At 37.2% G+C, this 22,569-nt stretch overlaps 2 protein-coding genes across 4 annotated transcripts; both read right to left on the minus strand.

The window, feature by feature from the left end:
• Positions 1–727: 727 nt before the first annotated feature.
• On the minus strand, positions 728–9,748 carry LOC139978399 (MAM and LDL-receptor class A domain-containing protein 1-like). Its single transcript, XM_071988610.1, has 10 exons — positions 9,589–9,748; positions 7,928–8,077; positions 6,313–6,596; positions 5,898–5,973; positions 4,971–5,132; positions 3,979–4,241; positions 3,670–3,751; positions 3,196–3,309; positions 2,832–2,945; positions 728–1,638 (listed from the first exon to the last, which is right to left on the minus strand). Exons 1-10 carry the CDS (start codon positions 9,635–9,637, stop codon positions 1,376–1,378), a joined length of 1,557 nt encoding a protein of 518 aa, XP_071844711.1. The 5' UTR covers positions 9,638–9,748; the 3' UTR covers positions 728–1,375.
• Positions 9,749–10,832: 1,084 nt separating this feature from the next.
• On the minus strand, positions 10,833–22,513 carry LOC139978400 (arylsulfatase B-like). 3 transcript variants are annotated; one of them, XM_071988611.1, is made up of 8 exons: positions 22,355–22,513; positions 21,016–21,313; positions 20,257–20,443; positions 19,567–19,751; positions 18,095–18,302; positions 16,556–16,805; positions 15,255–15,460; positions 10,833–14,566 (listed from the first exon to the last, which is right to left on the minus strand). In XM_071988611.1, the coding sequence occupies exons 2-8, from the start codon at positions 21,277–21,279 to the stop codon at positions 14,298–14,300; spliced, it is 1,569 nt and encodes a 522-aa protein (XP_071844712.1). In that variant the 5' UTR covers positions 21,280–21,313; positions 22,355–22,513; the 3' UTR covers positions 10,833–14,297. The 3 variants fall into 3 exon arrangements, with proteins under 3 accessions (XP_071844712.1, XP_071844714.1, XP_071844713.1); XM_071988613.1 differs by lacking the exon at positions 22,355–22,513 and adding an exon at positions 22,292–22,310; XM_071988612.1 differs by lacking the exon at positions 22,355–22,513 and adding an exon at positions 22,062–22,208.
• Positions 22,514–22,569: the final 56 nt, after the last annotated feature.

The raw sequence follows: 22,569 nt of genomic DNA on the forward strand, positions 1-22,569 counted from the left end.
TCAACACCAATACGTCTGACCCTTAACAACAACCCTGTTGTATTTTCCGGATATAGTTAATGATTAAAGAATAATTATGAACTTCCATTTTGCGTAACCGACAATGATCTCACCGTATAACTTCAAGTGAATTTGCACTTTGAAAAGTAACAGCATGACATGCACAGCAATTCAAAAGTGGGACTGGAGCAGATTCACATTCCCCACCTACCCTTACCCCCCCCCCCTCCTCCTTTTTTAGACGGGCTGTGGGCGGTTTGTGTTTTGCGGTTGTTTGAGTAGTGTGCGTGCATGTGATGTTGTTGAATATTTCAATGAATCAATTTGCGGGATTACGGGATCCTCTCCCAGAAATGAAGTCAAAGTAATTCGTTAAATGGTGGATTCAGAGGCCCATTCATCCTATAACTGACAGTAGATCTATATTTAGGTATAAATGCAAGGATGCGCAAAATTAATACTTTTGAATTTTGAAACAAATTCCCCAACTGAAATTTACCCCATATAGTGACGATGTTTAGATGTCTTTGTGCAAGCCATTGAAATTGGAGTATACTTAAACCATGACTGACCCCCCCCCCCCCTCCGTTAAAGGCTCCTCCTATTGGGCTTATATTGGGAGTGCACTAGTGTCTGTAGGTTCCCTCTTTCGATTATATGCAAAAATCCACCCCTACTACCCACCCCACCCCACAAAAGACGTAAGAAAGAAAAACAACACGGTTCATGAAATGTTCTTTAATAATGATTTCATTCTCCAAAACCAACTCTTAAAATTTAAAAATTAATCGATTTGATAGATATTTATATATACAGTATGCTTGTTGGGTAAGCTCGGGCCGTTATATTCTTGAAGCGCAAAATTACATTGAGAGTGGAAGGCTGAACCATTGGTAAACTTTAAAGTCGCATATGTAGGAATATCAAGAAAACCAAGGCTTATACCAATAGCCCTACATAGTATATAGTTTATTAAATGAACAATCTTCCATTAAGATGAAACATTATTGCTTTATACGTAAACATTACCGTCATAATTCAGGCTTATAAGCAATGCGTCATTTACATATACATATATACTCATTTGATGTTGTTTATTATCAGTAGAAGTAAAAGTTAATGTCTTAAGAACAAAAAACGTTGGATTTGTACCGTACGTCATCTTGATCTGAATTTTCGCCAATTTCGGAAATTTAATTTCACAAATTTCTCTTAACGTGATGAAATTGGTCTTATTCATTTGAACATTTGGCTCACATAATAACACCCCTTCCCCTTCCCCAATTATACCCTACCACCCCAAGCGTTTGCCATATCATTGTTTTGTTTACGTTTAGTTTATCCTTTTATTTATTGATTTATTGATTTATTTTACTTAATCATCGCTACGTCCGTCATCAGCTTCAAACGCTGAGTTATCGGATGACATATTCTGCATGGCTAATTCTTTTGCAGTTGGAGGATTTTGTATGCTACCACTGCTGATGCTGGACCCCCCTTTACCAGACCCGGAACAACAGCAGGCGATCAGAAGGGTGATCAGAATCACCCCTCCAGCCATTGTGGATGCACCAATGATGACCGGCTGGCGGTAGGAATTGACCGGTACAACCTCGGTCGCTTGCGCCTCGTCGTCGGCTAGAAAAGTACAAAGTAAACCAAATAGGGAATATTAATTTATTATTGTCCACAATGCATATATGCTTGATGGGTCAAAAAAATTGTTTAAGCTTTACTGTCTCATAGATATATGAGTGTCATTTTTACATGGACATTAATAATGTGAAGTGTTCATATATCATAGGGGTCCGATACGTTTCACGTCTCAAATTTTGGAATATATGTTTATCCGTTTGTTTATTTATTTATAGTCAATAAATACAGTGACCATTATTTAACTTTCTAGCATATCTAGGTGCATTACTGCTATACTGAGGCAATCCCTCTAAGTAAATCACAATCTCAAATGTTATAACGTGATTATCAAATGTCTTATCTGTAGATAAGTCAAGTCTTTTGTTGTGTAAGACATTATAATTCCGAATCGATACATTACGGTTTTTGTTTTAGAATTACGGTTAATTATGGGAATAACTTTAGCTTTTTAAATAGTCGGTTTTGTCGCTGGAAATGATGGTAAATATTCTCACCATATGGATATCTTTGTTTACAGATAATATGCCGACCTATAGATATTGTGTAACCAGTTCATTGGCTTTTATCACGTCCATTTTGAACCAATTTGCATGTATTCTCTAAGCCCTCTGTAACCCTTTATATAGCCATCCATAACCCTCCATAACCCTGTATAGCCCTCTAAAGCCCCCTGCCCTTATAGCCCTCTATGGCCCTTTATAGCCCTGTATAGCCATGTTTAGCCCTCTAAAGCCCCCTGCCCTTATAGCCCTTATAGCCCTTTATAGCCCTCTGTAGCAAAACAGCATGCATTATCTACTACATTGATCCATATATGAGATTGACGTTCATTGAAATAGTATGAGCGCCAATAAGACGTAAATATTTACTAGGAAAATAAATTTTATTATAGTTTGGTAAAGATCCTAAGGTTGGTTATAGGCCTATGCCATAAGCACGCTTAATCCAGACAATGGTTACATTACATAGCATGAATCTCACGCCTGCCTTATTTTAATGTGGTAATGAATATGCAAGAAATTAAAGTAAGGTATTCCACATAGACAAGGTACAACTTACATTCGATTTAGTAAAATAATTTAAACCGAGATAATTTCGTATCAAAAGATGTAGCTATTACAATTTCGTCCTAAACTGAAAACAAGACAAAAAAAAATAACTCATGAATTACTTACGAATATCACAATTCTCTCCAGTAAATCCTCCTTCACAGATACATTCATATCTATTAAGTCGATCCACACAAACTCGTGGTTCTTCACAAGGACTGCTCTCGCATTCGTCAACATCTGAGAATCAAAATAAGCAGATCTCAATTAGTGAGCGTATCCGGGTAACCGATTATGCATATATTCATGGTTTAACGTGATAAAATTGAGTTTGATCGTTTACTTTTTAACTAATCGGTTTGCAACGATATACGATGACCGCGATCTAAGCAGATTCCAAACTACGCTTCATTTTATCATGAATCATTCGAAGTTGTCGACGAGCAAAAAAAAATGTGACGTCATCAGACGTGTCACCATGGCTACTTACCAAATTGGCAATTGAGTCCGGTATAACCAGGTACACACTCACATACGAACATGCTGGCGGTCTGAGTGCAGCTACCACCATTCCAACACGGGTTGCTCGCACACTTGTCAATATCTGCAAAGAGAAATGAATGAAGATCACAAGCCACCTTATTCCATTTAAAGGATGGACCAGCTTCAAGTTCAACACATTCCATCACGAAATGTAGGTTCACACGAAAGCTATTGATACATAAAACAAAAAATAATTGATCGTGTTTAAGCTGACCATGGTTTTCATTACGTCACACTAGAGCACAATGGTTCCTAATGCTCACTAAGATCGTCATGATTACGCGTTTACAGTCTCGATGTAAGGGGACTGGGCTTGAAGGCCGAGAAGCGAAGAAACTCACAGAAGAAAAACATTGACATTGCAAACACAAATTTGGTTCGATCAAAATTCAATATGTTTACTACTTGGCTATATACGTACCGATGCAGTTTCCGCCAATAGATATGTCATCAATTGCTACGTCACCTTGGTTACCGTTACGTCGTCTGCCTTCAATTATTATCTATAAGAAAAAAAATATCAATGAGGTTCAACATCGGCAAAAAAAGTAACCGATAACAAAACACAATGTAATTTTTTGTCACTTCTCGTGACTGCGTATTATGGTTCGTGTGTCAATTATATGTGTTATCCGTTTCTTCGTTCACAATGCGATGGGCATGTCGATCGGACGATCATCGTCACGTGTCATTGACGTCACACCTGCACCAGTCACTTCAACATTCTTACCTGATAGGTACCGGAAATACCCTGCAATGATACACTAGCTTCCCTCCACTCAGGATCTGAGGTCCTAGATGCTGCTATATTTGATTCGTCACCGTTGATTACCACTGATATTGGAGTATTTCCTATCGAACCGAGATTTGATCCAAAGGCGTGGAACCAGAATGTCATACTACATGCACCGCCATCTTTATACATTGGGTAACTCTTTAGTTGTGCTAAGACCTCCCTATCATCTCTGGAGGTTTCAATGTACAGGTAATGTCCTGAAAGAGAGGTAAACGTACATGGATCAAACACCTGGAATCGGACTCTATGGAACGCCCTTTGTGGACCTTTATCGAACGCCCTTTCTACTTGACAAACAAGAATAATAACATTGAAGACTTTGAAACTATTTGATATTCAAATGTATTAATATTGCTCGCCTTAACCCAGAGTTGTTGGCTCATTCCATATAGTTTAATTTGTTAATCCCGTTAAAGATACTTTCTGGGGAACTTCGAGTTTGACTATGCCACAGTGTTTTGCAGTGACTGAAATGGTGTAATTATTTATGTTCATCGATTAAGAATTTTGCTAGATTAATTAGGGCTTAGGTAGTAGGACTGTAGCCACATACCATTCGTGGAGTAACTATTATTATTGTATAAAATATTGATATTACTGCAAATCCAATCACAATCATACATGTTGATGCTGCTGTAGAGTTTCAAAGGCGATGTTGATTGCAACACATGCCAGAGGCCTCCATTGTTTCTTTATTTGTTTCTTTGTTTGTTTGCTTAAATGAATTTATCGTGGTTGCTAGTGACGGTGAACGGTGTGATTATGGATCATTGTCAGAACTAGTATATCGTTGCAATGTTTGAAGTTGAGGTTTGTTTTGCATATAATTTTTGTTGTAATGTGATTGCGGTTTGGCTATATATTTTATAGTAATGATAATTATGGTTACACATTCTGAAAACTTAACTAATCATTACATATTGTACCTGATTCATTAGTATATGTATGATCACTGATCGGTCCAGTATCCAGGGTAGGAGTCGTTCCTGTGTGCCAAGTCCAATCAAAGTCATCTTCGATAAGTTCCTGGTAGAAGACACAAAGCGGACCAAACGCGCTGTCCTCCAAATCACACGTTGCGGGAATTGCTATAGAAAACGAAACGAAAACGAAGGGTAAACCATGTTTTACATAAACATAATTTATTAATATTTGTGAGATCAAAGGCTATAAGACATTCATGCCCAACACGATGATAGCCGTGAAAAAGGCATGCATAGTTGCCAAAATGGCTCACTAAATGTTACATGGTTAATATACTAACATTCCTTTACGGTTATACGGTCTCCTAACTTCAGCCTGCTGGTGAATTGAAATGTCTGGGCACTAGAGACGAACTAATCCTTGAAGTTAGTTCAAGCGCTGTCTTTAAATTGTTTGTCGACGTATGTTCTGTACTTATTGCTATTGGCGCGTTCGTATATAGAGTGCATGTTAAACTCATTTGCATGATTTGACACTACAGTCAGCATACCAATAAAAAAACACATTGCAATTGTGACGTTTCTTCAGACAAACAATAAGAATTTCAGTTTTTAAAGTAATGTCAACAAAAAAACATACTAAGATTTTGTTATTGTAGTATTTTAAGTGCTAGTGTGTGTTTTTCTTGGGGGGGGGGGGGCTGAAGCCCCTGCCAAAAAAATGCGTGCTTGCACGGGTTGAAAGTATAGACATTGCGCTTACATATGTAGACTGCTTAAGAACAGATTTCAGTCCATGCATGCGAGATATATTTCACGGATTCACATAAAACATAATTGGAATATTAATTCGACCGATGTCCCCGACTGTACAGAAGAGTGACGTCACATACAGAGAGTATCACATTTCAATTACTGATTGTACGTTACCTGCGTTTATAACGGAGATGTCGTCAATCGCGATGTCAGACCGCGGTCCCAGGCCTCTCACGCTCTCAAAGACAATCTATGGAAAAGTTATATACGATAGTAATTGTTCATAAAAGCATATAAAAAACGGTCAATTTCCTCGATCCGGTCCTGGGACATATAAATACACGGGCTTTAGCTTTTAATTTAAACTTGACTGTCTTCAAGTCGTTAGATGAACCAACAATTTAACTAAACCTTGTAATTACAAGAGATAAAAATAGGACTAAAGAAAGGGAACAGAAAAACTGTCTAAAAACGGTCATTGTAAGAAGCATGAAACATAAAGGCGTCGACCTAACATGAACGCATTAAATAGACACGACGAGAGAATGCCTTCAATCTGACTGACATTGTAATTCAACCACTGACTAACCTGGTATTCAGCTACTGAAGTTACTAACACCTTGGCTTCTAGCCACTCTGTGATGCTATTCTGGACACCGCTGGTCGACCATACTGGAATAGGATTCATGACTCCGTTGTACCTTACGTAAACGTTTAGTGTACCCATCTCCAATGGATTCAGACTCCACATGCTGAACCAAAAGGTCAAAAGAGATGAAGGGACAGCAGTTGACCCTTCGAGAACCGGGGTCATGACCCTAGCAACGGAATTAGATTTGCCATCGCTTGCATCAGCGTACATGAATGTTCCAACTAAGTAAATAAAGAGAAGATTGTTGGTATTCTAAAAATATGTTACATAGGCCTATATATGATGTTTTTCTATAACTGTGGTGTGCGCAAATGAAGGACATGGGACCACTCCTTACCTCCATCGCTAGTTAGGGGCAGACGTTCAGTCGGCGAATTTCTTTACCAGTCAGCCGAGGACGAATTAGACCACTTCTCCACCCCAAGATGCACAGAAAGGTTTATGTCCCTATACTGTAATAAGTGCCAGGGTGGATGATTTTTTTACCCGTTTGAGGTAGCCTTAAAAACATCATTCGGCGCAATAGTGTTGGTGTGGAAACGATGAACCTTCCGCAAACGTAGGTTGAGCAAAGCCCGAGGTATGAGAGATCCCACTATAGCCATTCCCCCACCCATACCGCACGACACCACCCCGCACAAACCGACATACAAACCGAGTATACAGACGCAGTCACACTTGTGTTTACTAACAAGAGCTAGAATCATACATGCTATCATTTGCAATGAACAGTTTGAAATCCGGCTGTTGGTTATCATCTTAATATAAATTCAACATCATTATTGTCTGTTTATTTTGCTTTCTTTATATGTGTATAATGTTATAACTTTCTGCTCTCAAATACAACAAACAAATATCTTCTCTCATGTGTAAATTCCTTCATTATGTGTTTTCACATCTTTCGAAGGTCACATCTTTCGCAACATAATTACGTTACAATGTCATCATTAGTTTACAGCACCGGACTCTTCCCCAAGCCCACACTTCGTACCACCCATGCACCCGACTAAACTCCCTTTGCTGAAGTTGAGGCTTTCATCAACGACAGACATGTCTTGGAGTTGACTCTGATAATTCATATTTAGTTATAATCAGATCGAAGACTTATCTACCTTATCTCCAGAAAGTCTCAATAATTAAATCGTCACAAGCGGGTCAATGATCATGTTTACACTTAAATACTTAAAGCAGTTTATTAGGTTTGGATTGTATTTTAACCTCACTTGTTGAGGCTTCACTGATTAATTGCAAATTAGCGAATAACTTAAAGCAGGTTATTGGCTTTGATTATGATTGAACCTCACTTACTGAGGTTTCGTCAAGTTGATGAGACGATTGCTCTACCAAATGGTCTAAAATCAGTATAACATCCAATCATTACAGTGTCTTACTGACGCGAGGGTCTTATTCTGGCACTGCCCGCTCCTGTTATACTTCAGACGATCCCCCTAAACCATTACACACTTCCCCTCCCACCCCCCCCCCCCCCCGCTCAGCCTAGATCCCTCGGCCTTTGCAGAATATCTGATGCCAATGAATAACTGATACGTACGTCCAGTGGTGTGGTCACCGAGTGGTCCTGACAAGATTCCTCCTGTGATCAGACGTCTCCTCTTCCAATCGTAGTCATCTGTTTCGTCATTCATATAATCACAGTCGTCCATCTCAAAGTCACACATGTGAGTGATCGTCGCTGTGGTCACTGAAAATATGAATATATGAATATGCATAAACTCAAAAAGAAACGTAAGTTTATGAATTCATCTGGTGTATGAATTAATTATAGTAAATGGACATCATATTTCCAGGATGACGTCACAGACCATGATCTAACTGAGGGCTTTTCTTCTATCAGAATAATTTAACTGTAAAATATGTTTCCATCAAAACTCAAGAGATGAAAAGGAAAACAATTTGCAGCATCACCTTCAAAGGTTTATACATCTTCAAAAAAAGATTACATTTAGCTTTGTGGGACACAAACCTTTCTTGATTGTATTACATTATTTATAACGTTATCATTAGGAGTAATCAACTGGTTGCAGCCACGTAGATTTATTAGTTAGACTGAGGGACATCTAAATATGTGCCAGTGATTGATAAATATCTTGGACAAAGTATCGCAAAGTTACAACCAGGCAGATGGCTACTTTTAGAGGAAAGTTCTTGTCGTGCTAAATTGCATGTTTCCAGATGATAACGAGACCTGTTAGATAAGTGACGTTATTTTTCTCAATCTGTTTATATGCAAAGGTCTTTCAACGAAATTGGTGATGGGTAAGAGGATTGTATGTCATTTCTATGATTCATTATTATCGCTGGGTTTGATTGTAACGTGACATCACCAGTCAAATACAGATATGGCGACAAAGGATTAATTTGGGTGGGGCGGGGGGGGGGGGGGCTCGAGGGGACGGAGAGGCGCATACATCTAGGGGCAGTATGAAATTGAATTGATGGGGCAAAACACAAATTAAATTAAAGCTTTCCAAGAAATAATCCTCTGCACTGACATTCCGTTTCATAAATTTGCTTACAATTGCCAAAAGAACACTCAATTGTTTACGAAAAAGAAAAGAGTTCTTTTCATTAACACAAACGGGCATTTCTTATTTATAAAAGGAACGTTGCGTGGTTTTGTATGTCACAAATATCGGGCACCTCTGTGTCCTCCCTCTCCCCCCTCCCACCCCACCCCGGTTCCATTGTCCCTGTACAGATACACTAAATGCAATGCACATTGGCGAGTGCACATTTAGTATCACAGGAAATGTGTATTATATCGAGAGAACATGTTTAATACTTTTCACACACAAATAACAAGTATAATAGCCTAGGCCTGCAATCCTTTCGTATAGTATCTGATGTAATAGCCTTAAAGACGTAATTTCATTTCTGTCAAAACTAGCTAAAGTTGAAGTATAGTTTTCACAGTTGTCATCGAGTGATTCTACTCTAACCAACTGATTAAATAAAAGGCAAGAAATACTTCAGGGCAATTTGGATTTTCCATTTTACCATTTAAGTGATTGAAGATCGCATAGTTTTGATCATAAGTGTAATAGCAATGTAGCATTTTAGTAATGAAGTTCACCCAACTCATTGAGAAACTGCTAAAAAAGTTTATGTTCATTCAATACCAAACTGAATATGTATAAATAACATAATTGGGGTAAGTAATTCGTATGGAAGTTAGAATTATAATTTTCTTACCTGCCCAAAGGGCAATGAAAAATAACGTTAACTTCAAGAACCGATCCATGTTGAGGATTAATGGTAAAACTTTACAACGTAAACCAAGTATATGATCCCTCTTGCTGCAGTCTAGAAGTTAGTAGCATGGTTTGATATATTAAAAACCGTGAACTAAGTTATCTCGAGCAGAAACTAACTTGTTGAGCTTTGATCTCTAAAACAGAGTTATTTTAAAGTAACTACCACTAATGAGCTTGATTAACTAGGCTTGTATCTTTCCTTATCTACCGATTAGCAATTTGTTAGTACACTTACAGATCGAAGTCCTACTGTAGAGATTAAAAGTGCATCCACCGAACGACGCTATCTTTCTCCTTAGCAAACAGTATACCATCATTACTAAACTACTAATTATTGAAACAATAACAGATAGGTCTATGTTGATATAATTGGCATAAGGGTAAGTGTCACAAGAAACAATTAGACTATATCGTATGCATACCTGCTTGGATTGTTGTTCAAGGGAGTGAAGACTCGAGTACAAAGAAACGTCTGATGCCGGTAATCTGACCTAGTTTCGAATGAGGTGTAACAGAAGTGTTAGACACCACCATCGATCCCAGAAAATACACACACTGCTTGCTACCGTCGGTAATTAGACACTAGTGTACAGTCATTACATACAGCTACAGTCAATGCCCACAACACAGTGTACATAGTAGCGATGGACATCTCAGGTCCAGATGAAGATAACAAGGTATCACGTTTCATTACTGTCTGCATTATGTAGCGACAAGAAGAAAGCAACGGAAAGTTAACTTTTATTCAGAGGGCGACACTCGGTTTGGGCCAGTCTTCAATGCCACTAAAACGCCGTGTTTAAAGGGGAAGCAGATCGAATAATCATCTCTAACCTACTTGATAGAGCTGTTTTATGACGAGCAGCTTCTCCCTCTCCCAATCCAACCCCCATCTCCCCCCCCCCCCCGCAGCTAATTTTTGGGGGATTTCATTTTTTTCTATTAAAAGACTTAGTTGAATTTACGGTATAAAGATTGTAATGGATCGACTATTTGCAACGAAACAATTAATCACCGTTGCTTTGACTCCATTATTCATAAACTACGAGGAGCACTTTTTCCTATTGTTTTTTTTTTTTGCGGGGGGGGGGTATTCCCTCTCTACCTTGAAACCTTCCCTCCCCATCCACTGCAAAAAATACAGACAATGCAATTGAATAAATCTTAACACAAAAGAAAATGTTTAGATTTTGTAGTGAATTTATTTATGACAATTTCAGCTGAAAAGTATAGAAAAATATATAACTGTCATCTACAAAGAAAATATTGCCTCAATGTAAACAATGTAATTCTAACGTTACTGGGCAACTCTAGAGTAACTGAGCTTTACTTTACAGGGTGTGGGATGTTCCACAGGGTGGGTAAAGTATCACAGGGTGGGGGAGGTACCACAGGGTGGGGGAGGTACCACAGGGTGAGGAAGTACCACAGGGTGGGGAAGGTACCACAGGGTGGGGAAAATACCACAGGGTGGGGAAAGGACCACAGGGTGGGGAAAGGACCACAGGGTGGGGAAAGTACCACAGGGTGGGGAAAGTACCACAGGGTGGGGGCCTCAATCAGCCTTTGTCTTTTCTTCTTTTTCTTTTCCTTCTTATTCAATCTCAGAGCAGTTTCAATTTAGATATTTAATGTTTTGAATCACATTAATCTTTAGTAGTAATTCAGATCAGTAGAACTTACCGAGTTTTGATCTTGGGAACTTAAGTAAAGCCATTACAGAAAAAAGGATAATAATAATACAGATAACGGTAAAGTTCAATGAAAAAACGTCACAATACGCTTGACAGAACTACGAAATATTTTGGAACCATCACACAAAAGAGTTTTAACTAATAATGATGATAGTAACAATACTACAAATGACACTTCAAATATATTCCAATGATGAATTGACGACACCAATACTTCTTGACGAAAAAGAAAGAATTTGTTAATTTGGGAACTTTAATAAAGCTATCACACAAAAACTTTAACTTATAATTATGACACTACAGATGATGCTACCCTTCCAGTACAATGAAAACCTGACGCAACTACTTCTTGAAGAGATTTTTTTAATAATAATTTACCGATATTACAAACAAAATTAAAATTTGAAAATCGTTGGGAATGTGGTCAAGTTGATAAAATCAATTCACTTCATCATGAGTATAGTGCTACATGAGATAAATTTATGCTAATTTATACAACTAATACCATATCATTTATTTGGATGCCTATTTGATCGATGAGGATAACATCCTTGTACAGCCTTGAACTTAATACTAACAGAAATAACAGGGAAGATGCAACCCTAATAGTCAAAAGAAAGAACCAATACCTTCTTGGTGAGATGATAAAAAATCATCATATCACAAACAAAAATATCATTTGAAAAGATCTGTGATAACATGGTTTAGAGAGACAAATCTGATCCACTACATCTTAAATGTAGAACTAGCTGGAGATAAATTTATGCTAATTTATGATAAAAATTGCCATATAAAAATAAATTACAGCGTTGTCTGTTTGATAGATAACGACGATGTTTCTCTGTCCAGTTTTTCTACCGAGACTTGTTCCATATTTGGTTTTACAACCTGTCACACAGTGGTAGCATTATGACTCAACCGACCAAATTTACCACATCAAATAAAATAAAAGAGATCAGATAAAATTTGTTAAATCCATGGTTTTCAAGGATATTCAAAATACTGTTTCTAATACTGATCATAACATTTCGCTGCATATCTTATGTCACTCAATTATATAATTTTACTCCTTTTTTAACTCCTATTTTGATATATTAATATTCCTATTTTCTGTTTTTTCTCTCTCTTCATTCTTTTCTTCTTTCCTGGATGACAACATCACAGTTGAGTGGGCTAAAGGTTTCACAATTAAATTTTGTTATAAAAGAGAGCTCAAATCACTTCTTGTTTGGTTTGGTTTGGTTTAGTTTTTCAAACAAAGAATTATTCAGAGGTAGAATAGTACCGGCATCAAGATCATTTTCTAATTTTCTGATCCTTGGTTTGTTAACTCATAACATGCACTGCACATCTTGATTTTTTTAGTAATAAGGCACTTTGCAGTGTAAACACTTAGGACAGAACAAAACCATTCTATATACATACCGACAGGGGGGGGGGAGGGTGTGAGCAAAAAGGTTGCACAAAACACAAGAATATATTCAGTGAGGATTGTTAAGAAAAACATAAAAGTTTGTATTTCTAAGTAAGTAATAAAAATAGGATTCTTTTTAGAAGCAGCCTAAATCTCTTCATGAACTTTATAATATCCTAAGACACATTCACAGGATGAAGTTCAGTTAAATTCTGCTCTCGACAATAATAGACACAATAAAATAAAACACATTTCCTCAAAGAAACTCAACTCAACAGCAACATTAGAGCTAAGTTTTTGTTTTAAAGTTTTGGTAAATTTTCATCTGAATAAAATCTGGTAACAATGCAGTTCATTTAAAGTAAATTATATCAGTTTTCAGTTCAAAGTATGGAGAAAAGTTTCAAAATATTGTCTAATTTCTTGATTTGAATATTGATGATTGTGAGACGAAAAACCGTTTGAGCGACAAAATATTTATAATCCAATGGAATAACCAAAAAATATGCACTACTTAGTGTTTAACTCCACTTTGTTTTTCATTTATTTCCAGTATTGCTTTATGAGTATTGTAAACATTATTATACAACACCTAATTATATTCCGGCCATTTGATTGGTCAATTGCTCGTCGATTGCGTGCAAAATCCGCTCTATTGCACTCTATGAAATAGAACCATGTGTTATACTTTTTTGATAGCAATTTTTTCAATGGTTAGAGAGCATTCAACTCGGCTGCGCCTGGTTGAATGGAACATTCCATCTTTCAACTCATGAAATATTTGCACTAGTGCACTCATAACCATTCATTATTTGTATACTATAACATTATTGAGCATATGCACGAAGCTGATGAAATTCACGTTTCATGAAATACTTTGCTCGTGAAATTAACTGGCAATCATGTTAACAAATGTTTGCTCCTTTATCTCTCAGATACAAAAGGGCATAAACACACTATAAATGCTATAAATACACTGGTTTAACCTCCAATACCTCAAAAATAATGTTTGTTTATGACTATATATGTACATGTTTTTTTTTTGTCATCTCAGACAAGTAACTTAAACATCAACCCTGTTAATTATTTTCCTACTTCTGCGGAACTTATTTAGTTCTCATGCATTCTGCTAAACATCAATGTTAATGTAAGCTGTGTGAGACTCGTAAAAAGAAAAAAAATTGTTTATCATATTTGTTCTCAACAAATCAATATCTCCACAAAAAGAAAAGCAAGACATGCTTTATTGCATGACAGGTAGAAAATATTACTTTTCTCATAAAGTAGAGTGGATATTGATATTGACACATTAACTCTAAATTAAACAAATTTTAGGTCTCCTAATCTTTAGCATGATTAAGTTATGAACATGAAACATCAACCATAAGTGTCATTTTGAATTAATTGGAAATGATTATTGCTTTACTACAATATTAAAGAAACACTTCACATACCCTTCCGTATGGCAAAACCAGGAACATAGCACATTAATAATTTCTAACTTTAAAATCAGTAAGAAAAACATGTAATGAACAAACTTTACTCCTTCCAGGGACCCCAGAAGTTTCCATGCTTGGAAGGATTTGCGTCAAGATCAGGTGGCGGGTACTGCACCGGTACAGATGTGCTCCAGTACTGTTCCAGTCTGTCCAAGAGCATCTGCACCACTTTTGGGTTCTTCTTAGATAAGTCATGGAGCTCACAGGGGTCGTCAGTAATGTTAAATAGCCATATGTTCTGCTTAGGATCAACGATAGGGAGGATTGGTGAGATGTTTGATTCTGGTGGAGCGTGCCAATCCATACCACCTGAATTTGCATGAACAATAACAAGAATAAGAAAATTAACAATGACAGAAAAATACCCTACCACCGGACAATATATTCATCACTACCCAAACAAATATAAATAGAGTTCAACAAACCATAGAGCCAATAGAGTTCAGCAGAACTCAAATTAAAAGCAAACCCACCCCTTCTATAATTTTGCTTGGTCACGTATTGAAAGTAGTTATGTGGAACAAAAGGACAATTCAGGGTGTCATTTACCTTCAAGAATCTCACTTAGACAAATTTAAATTAACTTCTTAACTTTCCTACAAATTCACTGTTTTATTTGTATGATATGCATTACCTACAAGGGCAGCATTTCCCTCAACTTGCCCTGGTGGAAATCTGGGTTTCATGTATTGTGCAATTGCACGTGGGTTACACCTTGTTACATTGTTTGCATGGTACCGTGGCTTTGTGGCTGGCACCACACAGTACAGACAATGTTAACATGAATTGCTACTAACCAGTAGGGGGATAGTTCAGTTGGTAAAATCATGATAGGAATCGCAATTCTTAGCAGCATTGGTTTCCTACTTGTTCTTTCAAATGTTTACAACTCTTGCTAATATATTTCGGTAATTATCTTTAAGATCATCAAATTCAAAAATTTTAAAACTGGTAATCAAAATGATTAGTATGCAAAACTCTTTTGTAGAATACTTACCAGGATTCCCTGTTAAAAGCTTCCAGTCTCCCACTCTCAGAGCAGCATGCATTGAGGTGTTGAAGCTAGCAGCTGGTTTCAGCTGACTCATCAACCTGGTATAAGTTTGCTGAGTCTCTTCACTCCACTCATACTCAGTAGACTGTAACCCATACAAAGGATCAATGTTATGAAGGAGTTCCTTTCTGGGAGACTTCTCCCCATCTCTGCAATGAAAACAAAAAACAATTTCACTCAGAAACGGCTCCAGTGAAAGCCAGTTATAAAATTTAAATTAAAATGTTTATGTTTATGTTTTTATTTTCCATGCTATTATTCCAGTAGTGGCTTAAATTTTCATCTGAACAAGTTTGTTTTCATTCAGAAAGTCAGAAAACTATGCATAAAAAAACAAGTCAATAATCATTCCTTTCAAACTGCTCGGTCCTGTATTAATGTCTAACAGGATATAGATATTTCTATTTGCAATTATCTCCATAAAAATAACAACAATTCCTTTGAAATTCCCTTGCTACTAATTACCAGATTCTATGCTTACAATGATTGAAGGTAGGAGTAAGGTATGAAGGCCAGTTCATACTCCAGTATGTATTGCGGGCAAATGATGTAAACTGACCATATATGGTAAAAATATGATGAACACCATTCTTGCCATATATGGTTCGTTGATATCTATTGCTTGTGATGTATAGTACTATAGAGTATGTACTATACTTTAGTATTCATGGTTTGCTAGTTGCCAAGAGTTCATCGGTACCCTCTTGCAAATCTGCTAACAATTCCTTCCAAATTATGGTTCAATAACTCTTGTTCATCCCCATCAAGGTACAAAGTAATTTGTGCCTCAAATATTTTGCCCTTTACAATTTCCCAATAGATTTCTACTATTTCGCTTAATCATAAAAGTAAATAATTGCAAATACACCCAAACTCACAGTGCCATTTAGTTGTGCATACCCACATTCAGTGGAGTTGCATAAGTAGAAATGGACATTATGGGCAAGCTATCAGTGCATAGTGCCATGGTAACTGAGTAGGGTGCTTAGCTGTCAATCTGATCTTCACAGGTGAAGCACAATAACGGAAACTACAATGAAGCAAATCAAACTACTATGGGCAGAATAAGTATCTTTCACCAGGTCACTTGTGTTTGCACCTTCATCCACACAGATCATATTTGCATTAATAGCAATCCCCATCTTCGTCCCCATCCCCTACCTTGTCTCTCATGCGCATAAAACAAAACACAATACTGACCCTTCCAGACCGTATAAACTAGCATTTGTAGGACCATTTCTTACTTTATCGTGCTCCAAACATTGAACCCATCTAATGGTTTGGTTCCATTTAGATTTCCTCCTGCAACTCCCTCCACCAGAGTAGGGAACCAGTCACTGACGTGGATGAACTCACGATTCACTTGTCCTACGACTGTTGGTGAGAGCAACGGACTGTGGACAAGACCTACTCCACGCACTCCACCTTCCCATAGAGTGCCCTTACTTCCCCGCAGAGGCCAGTTGTTTGCTGACCCTATTGGTCCCCCATTATCTGTGAAAATATGTTTGAAATTTACTACCGTGTAGTAGCACAACAGAGGTATATTAGTGGGGGGGGGGGGGGTTAGAGGTTGGCGAGAGGGCCAATTTGGGCCATTAATCTTTGAATACTCTTGGGTCATTTGTATGATAAATATCACACAATCTAAACAATATACTTTTTAGCCCAAATTTTGCCAGTTTCCAGAGATCAAGGGGATTGGGAAATCAAACAAAATCATCACATGTCCATCTTTGTTTACAAAATGGTTGAATCCATTTTGGGATGGGACTGTCATAGCAGCGTTTTAAGACGCTTTCTCTGTTGAAGCATAGATAATTTGTTAAAACTGATATTAGAAACCATCGTTTTTGTTTGAAAATGGTCTTTGTGCCTAACTCTTGTATTCCTCTACGGATCCTGTCGATTTTAAAACAAAAATACCACGTCCAGTAGGTACTTTGGGAGCAAAAAAAGAGCTGAAGCGACAGCCTCGAGCCTAAGTTTTAGCCTAAGCAGTCGCCCTAACATAAGAGATAATGAGTCGGGTGATGGATCAAGGGAAGACACCATTGCAAATGTCTTTTCAAAAACACTTGAAAGAATTAAGAGAAATATCTCCAAGGAATAAAACAAATTCAATAAAGCAATTGTGGACTTGAGAGAATCGGTGGATGAGCTTTTGTCTGAACACGAGGCACTGAAACAAAGATGTTCATCATTGGACATAAGACTTCATAAGCTCAAACAGGATAGGGACACCCTGGCTTCCCTTATCAACAAAAATGAACGATTTTTCGAGAAGGAACAATATTAGAATTGTTGGTGTAAAAACATCTGAAAATGAAAATTGTTGGACCTCGCCACCAAAATCATCACTGAAACTGGTTTACAATCGTGTAAGATTGAAAGGGCCCACCATGACGGTAAGGGTAGAGAAGGAAGAGGTCACCACTTGCTGGTAAGATTGTCTTTTTACCAGGACAAAATTTCAATTTTGCGAAAAGCCCGTCAGGCCCTCAACTACTTTAAAACATGACAAGGAGAGACATAATTTCCATCACTTTTTAGGTAAATAATTAATAGTAAAAATCTCACAGATAATTTCATGTTTTGTGTTTATGGAATCTTTCAAATCAAGGTCAAGAAAATCTTTTTCAGCACTTTTTGTCTTCATTATCGTTGCAAATCTTTGAAAAGAGTAACAGAAAAAACAAAGCTCAACATAAGGTGCTATGACTGCAATAACATACAGTACTTCTTCCTCCAGTGAGGGAAAAAGAACAAGAAAAACATCTAACCTGTCGAAAATATGATGACAGAATTATTGTAGAGCCCAGATTCTTTCAACTTGCTGGTGATATTTCCAACTGCTTCATCCAAAGCACTAGTCATACCAGCATAAGAACGTCGGTGTCCGTTTGTAATCCCTTCATAAGGCGTCTTGTATTGGTCTGGCACTTGCAAGGGACCATGGACATTTTGGAAGGGCACATACATAAATAGTGGCTGAATGGGGAGCAAAAGGAATAAAATATTGTATTTTGAACAAATTTGTGTAAACATTTGTTTACCAATGCTGGCTACAAGGAAAGTTAAAGTTAGACAAAAATGTTACTGGTACATTGGAATAGTTTGAATACAGAATTACACATCTACATTTTTACCATGGTATTTCCCCTATTTTGTTTTTTGTTTGTTTATTCTTTTTCCTCTTTTTTTTAGTCCTTTAAAATAGGAAATTCTGTGAGAATGCACCTCAACATTAAAGTCCTTGATGATGCCAGCTCCAACATTCAGGCCTACAATTTCAAGTGAATTGAAGCTTACAGATATTATTTAGCAATACACAACGGCATTTATCTTTGATTCAACAACTGGGTACACCAAGGAACAAAAGTCACCGCCATCTGCAATAAAACTTGGAATTGGCACTAAGCCTTAAATTGATTTTATCGTTCCCTCGGACTGGTTGGCGAAGACTTGTTGGCAAAGATTCGGCAAATGATGAGCCTCCAGTGTTAAATGAGTTGTTCTTACAAAGAAAAATAGTAAAGCAAATAAATGCAGACTGCACTGACATTTAAACTGAAGGGTGGCTGTACCCTCCCCATCCCTCCCTCTCCCCCCTACCCACTTCGCAATGGGCCCTCAGTGATCATGCCAAGTAAATTCATGCCCTGAAACCATGAAAGTAGCAGGAATAGGTCCTCCACAACTACTGAACACACGATGTCCAGTAAATCTGCTTTGGTCTTCGTTTTCATCACGTTTAAATGATTTCATAGCTTGTAGACCAGCAGTGTTGTCCGATAGCTTCACGCAACACATTTCCTTGCCAGTCGACCCAGTTTTTCATGAAGTTCTACCAGGAAACAACAAGTTGATTTGCAGCCCCAAAGAAAACCAAATTCAGTCATACCTACCCTGCTACATTATTCTAAACAATTTTTCAATTAACAATAAAGACAGAAAGTCGAGTGCTTCCCAACAGCTATCAGTAAACCTTCATTAAAAAACAGTCCTGTTCAAGAGTCTTCATTTCTTGAAATCAGTTTTGGGAAGTTAGTTTCGGCTGAGAAGATTTGGATAGCCATCTGAGATAATATATGACATAAATGCCTTATTTTGACTGGCTGAAGGTTTCACCCATGAATACTTAGAAGTAGATTAGTTTTTAAAATTGGAAACACAGCTCTGTCTATGTCTACAATCTCCATGTCAACCAGATAGAAAGTACAGAAAATTTGCAGATTTGCAAAAAGTTACTTACTGTGCTAGCGTTATGAGATTCTATGATATTCTCAACACGCTTAACGAAAGCAAAGAGAGAGTATTGACCCTGGTAATCCTTAGTAGGGTCCGTGTTGTTTCGAAAGTCCTTTCCAAACATAGACACCTTGTAGACCTGGTAATCTCTTGAGTGGTCATAGTAATCTTCAGCGCCGAGCAGATATCCTATCAGGTACATGAAAAATAAAATATCCAACATTACAAATAACTCATGAGAGAAACCAAAGTTCCCCACCAATTATATATATATAATATATAATATATATATATATATATATATATATATATATATATATATACACTGGATACAGACACAAATATTTAAATACCAGAAAAACTATCAGTAGATAGAATTGAACTGAAGAAAATTCAAGGTTTTATTCAAATTAAGCAAATAGCAGGCCAGATTTTTTTTTACCCAATTTATTGGTATAATGAGGTATATGGCATAATGAATTAATGCTATATCCTTTACATTATCTAAAGGACCCAATTTGTGGGAAAATATCGGAAACCAATGCAACCTCTTATATTTTTGCTGTCCAAAGCATGACTTAGTGAAAATTAAGGGTAAATTTTAACCGTTAATTACGAATTAGAATATGCTAGATGAGTATGAATATAGACTTGCAACGTGTCCGCTGCTGATGACATGAGACTAAAATTTTACCCAAATGTGAATCAAATCCTCTGTTGGTAGGCATACATGCAGGTCTGTAGAATCCCAGATGCCATTTGCCCACAATGTGAGTAGCATAACCACTCTCTTTCAACTTCTGTGGTAAAGTTACTTCATCTAACGGTAGACAAGATGGTAAAGGAGGCCTGATGACACCGTGCATTAGACCTGTATGAATCTAGAAAAGTAAAGAAACAGTAACGTAGCTATGCAATGTCGGGGGCAGCCTACATCAAACGGCATTCATTCTTAAGAACCATCACCAAGCAGTAAATTGACAACCTTTCTGACCAAAACTCTTCAATTACCACAACCATATAAAGGAAAGGGAGAATTCTAGCCATTTTAACAAAAAAAACTGATTAGTCGGGGCATCGATAAAACGGTTAATCTCGCCTCAGTAAGTCTTGGTTATGTCCCAGATTAAATTTTCACATGATACGATCCATTTATCTCTTATAATTTGTGTGATTCGGATAAATCCATCTGACAATTTGCAATCAATCTGGTTTGGTTCACTTCAAGTCAACATCTTACAGTTCAAGAAAAAGTAAACATCTTCAATTTTCTCCAAAATACCTAAGTTGGAGTTTGTCCTATGATTTTAAATGCAGTTGTGTTTGCTACTGACCTCTATCACAGAATACATTTATTGTATTAAGAGGCACAATAAACTTCTAATCAAGTTATTGGGAAAACTGTTCTGTATTCTGTTAGTTTGGAAATTATATAGTGTGACATCTACTGTACCTGGTATCTCCCTGACATTAACTGGCTCCTTGTTGGAGAACAAATTGGTTGGACATAGTAATTTTCAAGTGTGACTCCCTCTTTGGCAAGGAGGTCTATGTTAGGAGTCTGAATGGCAGAGTGACCACTTTTACCATGGTAACTGACATCATTGTAGCCAAGGTCATCAGCTAGTAAAAATATGATGTGAGGCTTAGTAGTTGCTTCCACTGAATTTAAGATGATGAGCCAACAAATAACCAAGAAGCCCAACTGAGCCATCATCAAAACAAGAAGGCACAATCGAATCACTCAAGATCTGAAAGGGAAAAGAATTATAACAGATCTGATTAATCTGGAGAACTAGATTGTAGAATTGTTCAACCTGCAGAAAAACTGTGAACTATCACTAATCCACCAAATAGAACATCTAATTTTAAATTACAGATTGGCATTAGTCAAGTTTTGTCAGAAATATGACATCATTTGAATGGAGATTGGAGTAAACTTCTTGTCATCAATGCTTTGGTAAATCTAGCAACAATAATGGTTCCTGCTAATGGTGTCTCATACTGTGCAGTACAACATTTTGTCAAGGAGCTAAGAGAATGCACATTAGACATACTATCAATACCTCTATCCTCAAACACACAAAATAACAAATGCTTAGCCTAGGGCATCTTTTCCCCTGGCCAGTTTGCCAGATCCCCAACGAATTCATGCCCCCCACCCCCTTGATTATAACAATTTGATCCATAACAACAGTTGATCCCAAAGTCATCTTGAACAAACTTGCACAAATTTCTTGAAACAACAAATCAATATTGGGGAATGTTGGTATTATGCACTAAAACACTGCATACTTACCAACACCCATATAAAATTCCTTGATGCAAATTGACTTACACAACAACAAGGGTGAAAAACATTGGTTGCTTGTCATACTAGAAACACAAGATGGTACTGCATAAGACAAGCAAATACAGATGTTGAACAAGCCTAGACCTGAATAAAATTTCTTGACACGAAAATTATTCATGACATTGACAATGAAAAACAGTTGTTACCTTTTTATTTGTCATTAATAATAGGAGTACTTTGAAAATATTTGACTTGTGTGTGTGTACTTCGTACCTAGGGTCACCTATCAATCCCTTTTCGGGACTGGTTGAGCGAAATGCTACTACTGTATATATTGTGTTGTTGGTACTCGTCGTGTAAGGTCGATTGCTAAAGCTTATGGTTTCACAATATTATATCAAATTCCAAAAACACATGCAAGTTTGCTTACGCCTACCAGAGCACGTCATAATTCCCTGCCACAACAGGCTATGAATCTGTGTCAGGACAGAATACTTACTTATTTATCTGTGGACAGCTGATGCTTGCAGCACGGATACAACAGTACTCTCGCTTGCGCTTGGTGTCACGAGGTACTATTGTTTTTGTTTACAAGAAAACCTCATACTTCATGTAACCAGATTTCAATGGTAAATGTTCGCCATTTGCCGCCAACAAGCCAAACCAACGTAGTGCACTTTACTTTTTATCCGCTGCCGCATCCGCAACTATCAA

The sequence above is a fragment of the Apostichopus japonicus genome, chromosome 13, assembly GCF_037975245.1.
Source record: "Apostichopus japonicus isolate 1M-3 chromosome 13, ASM3797524v1, whole genome shotgun sequence".
NCBI lineage: Eukaryota > Metazoa > Echinodermata > Holothuroidea > Aspidochirotida > Stichopodidae > Apostichopus > Apostichopus japonicus.

Excerpts from the sequence above, each read along its gene's own strand:
- LOC139978399 (XM_071988610.1), bottom strand. The coding sequence starts at position 9,637 with ATGGATCGGTTCTTGAAGTTAACGTTATTTTTCATTGCCCTTTGGGCA. Across the intron at positions 5,974-6,312 it reads CTTCAGTAGCTGAATACCAG|ATTGTCTTTGAGAGCGTGAG; the intron begins GTTAGTCAGTGG and ends ACTTTTCCATAG. Across the intron at positions 2,946-3,195 it reads CGGACTCAATTGCCAATTTG|ATGTTGACGAATGCGAGAGC; the intron begins GTAAGTAGCCAT and ends TTTGATTCTCAG.
- LOC139978400 (XM_071988611.1), bottom strand. The coding sequence starts at position 21,279 with ATGATGGCTCAGTTGGGCTTCTTGGTTATTTGTTGGCTCATCATCTTA. Across the intron at positions 16,806-18,094 it reads TGTCATCATATTTTCGACAG|ATAATGGGGGACCAATAGGG; the intron begins GTTAGATGTTTT and ends ATATTTTCACAG. Across the intron at positions 15,461-16,555 it reads AATGTTTGGAGCACGATAAA|AGATGGGGAGAAGTCTCCCA; the intron begins GTAAGAAATGGT and ends TTTTCATTGCAG.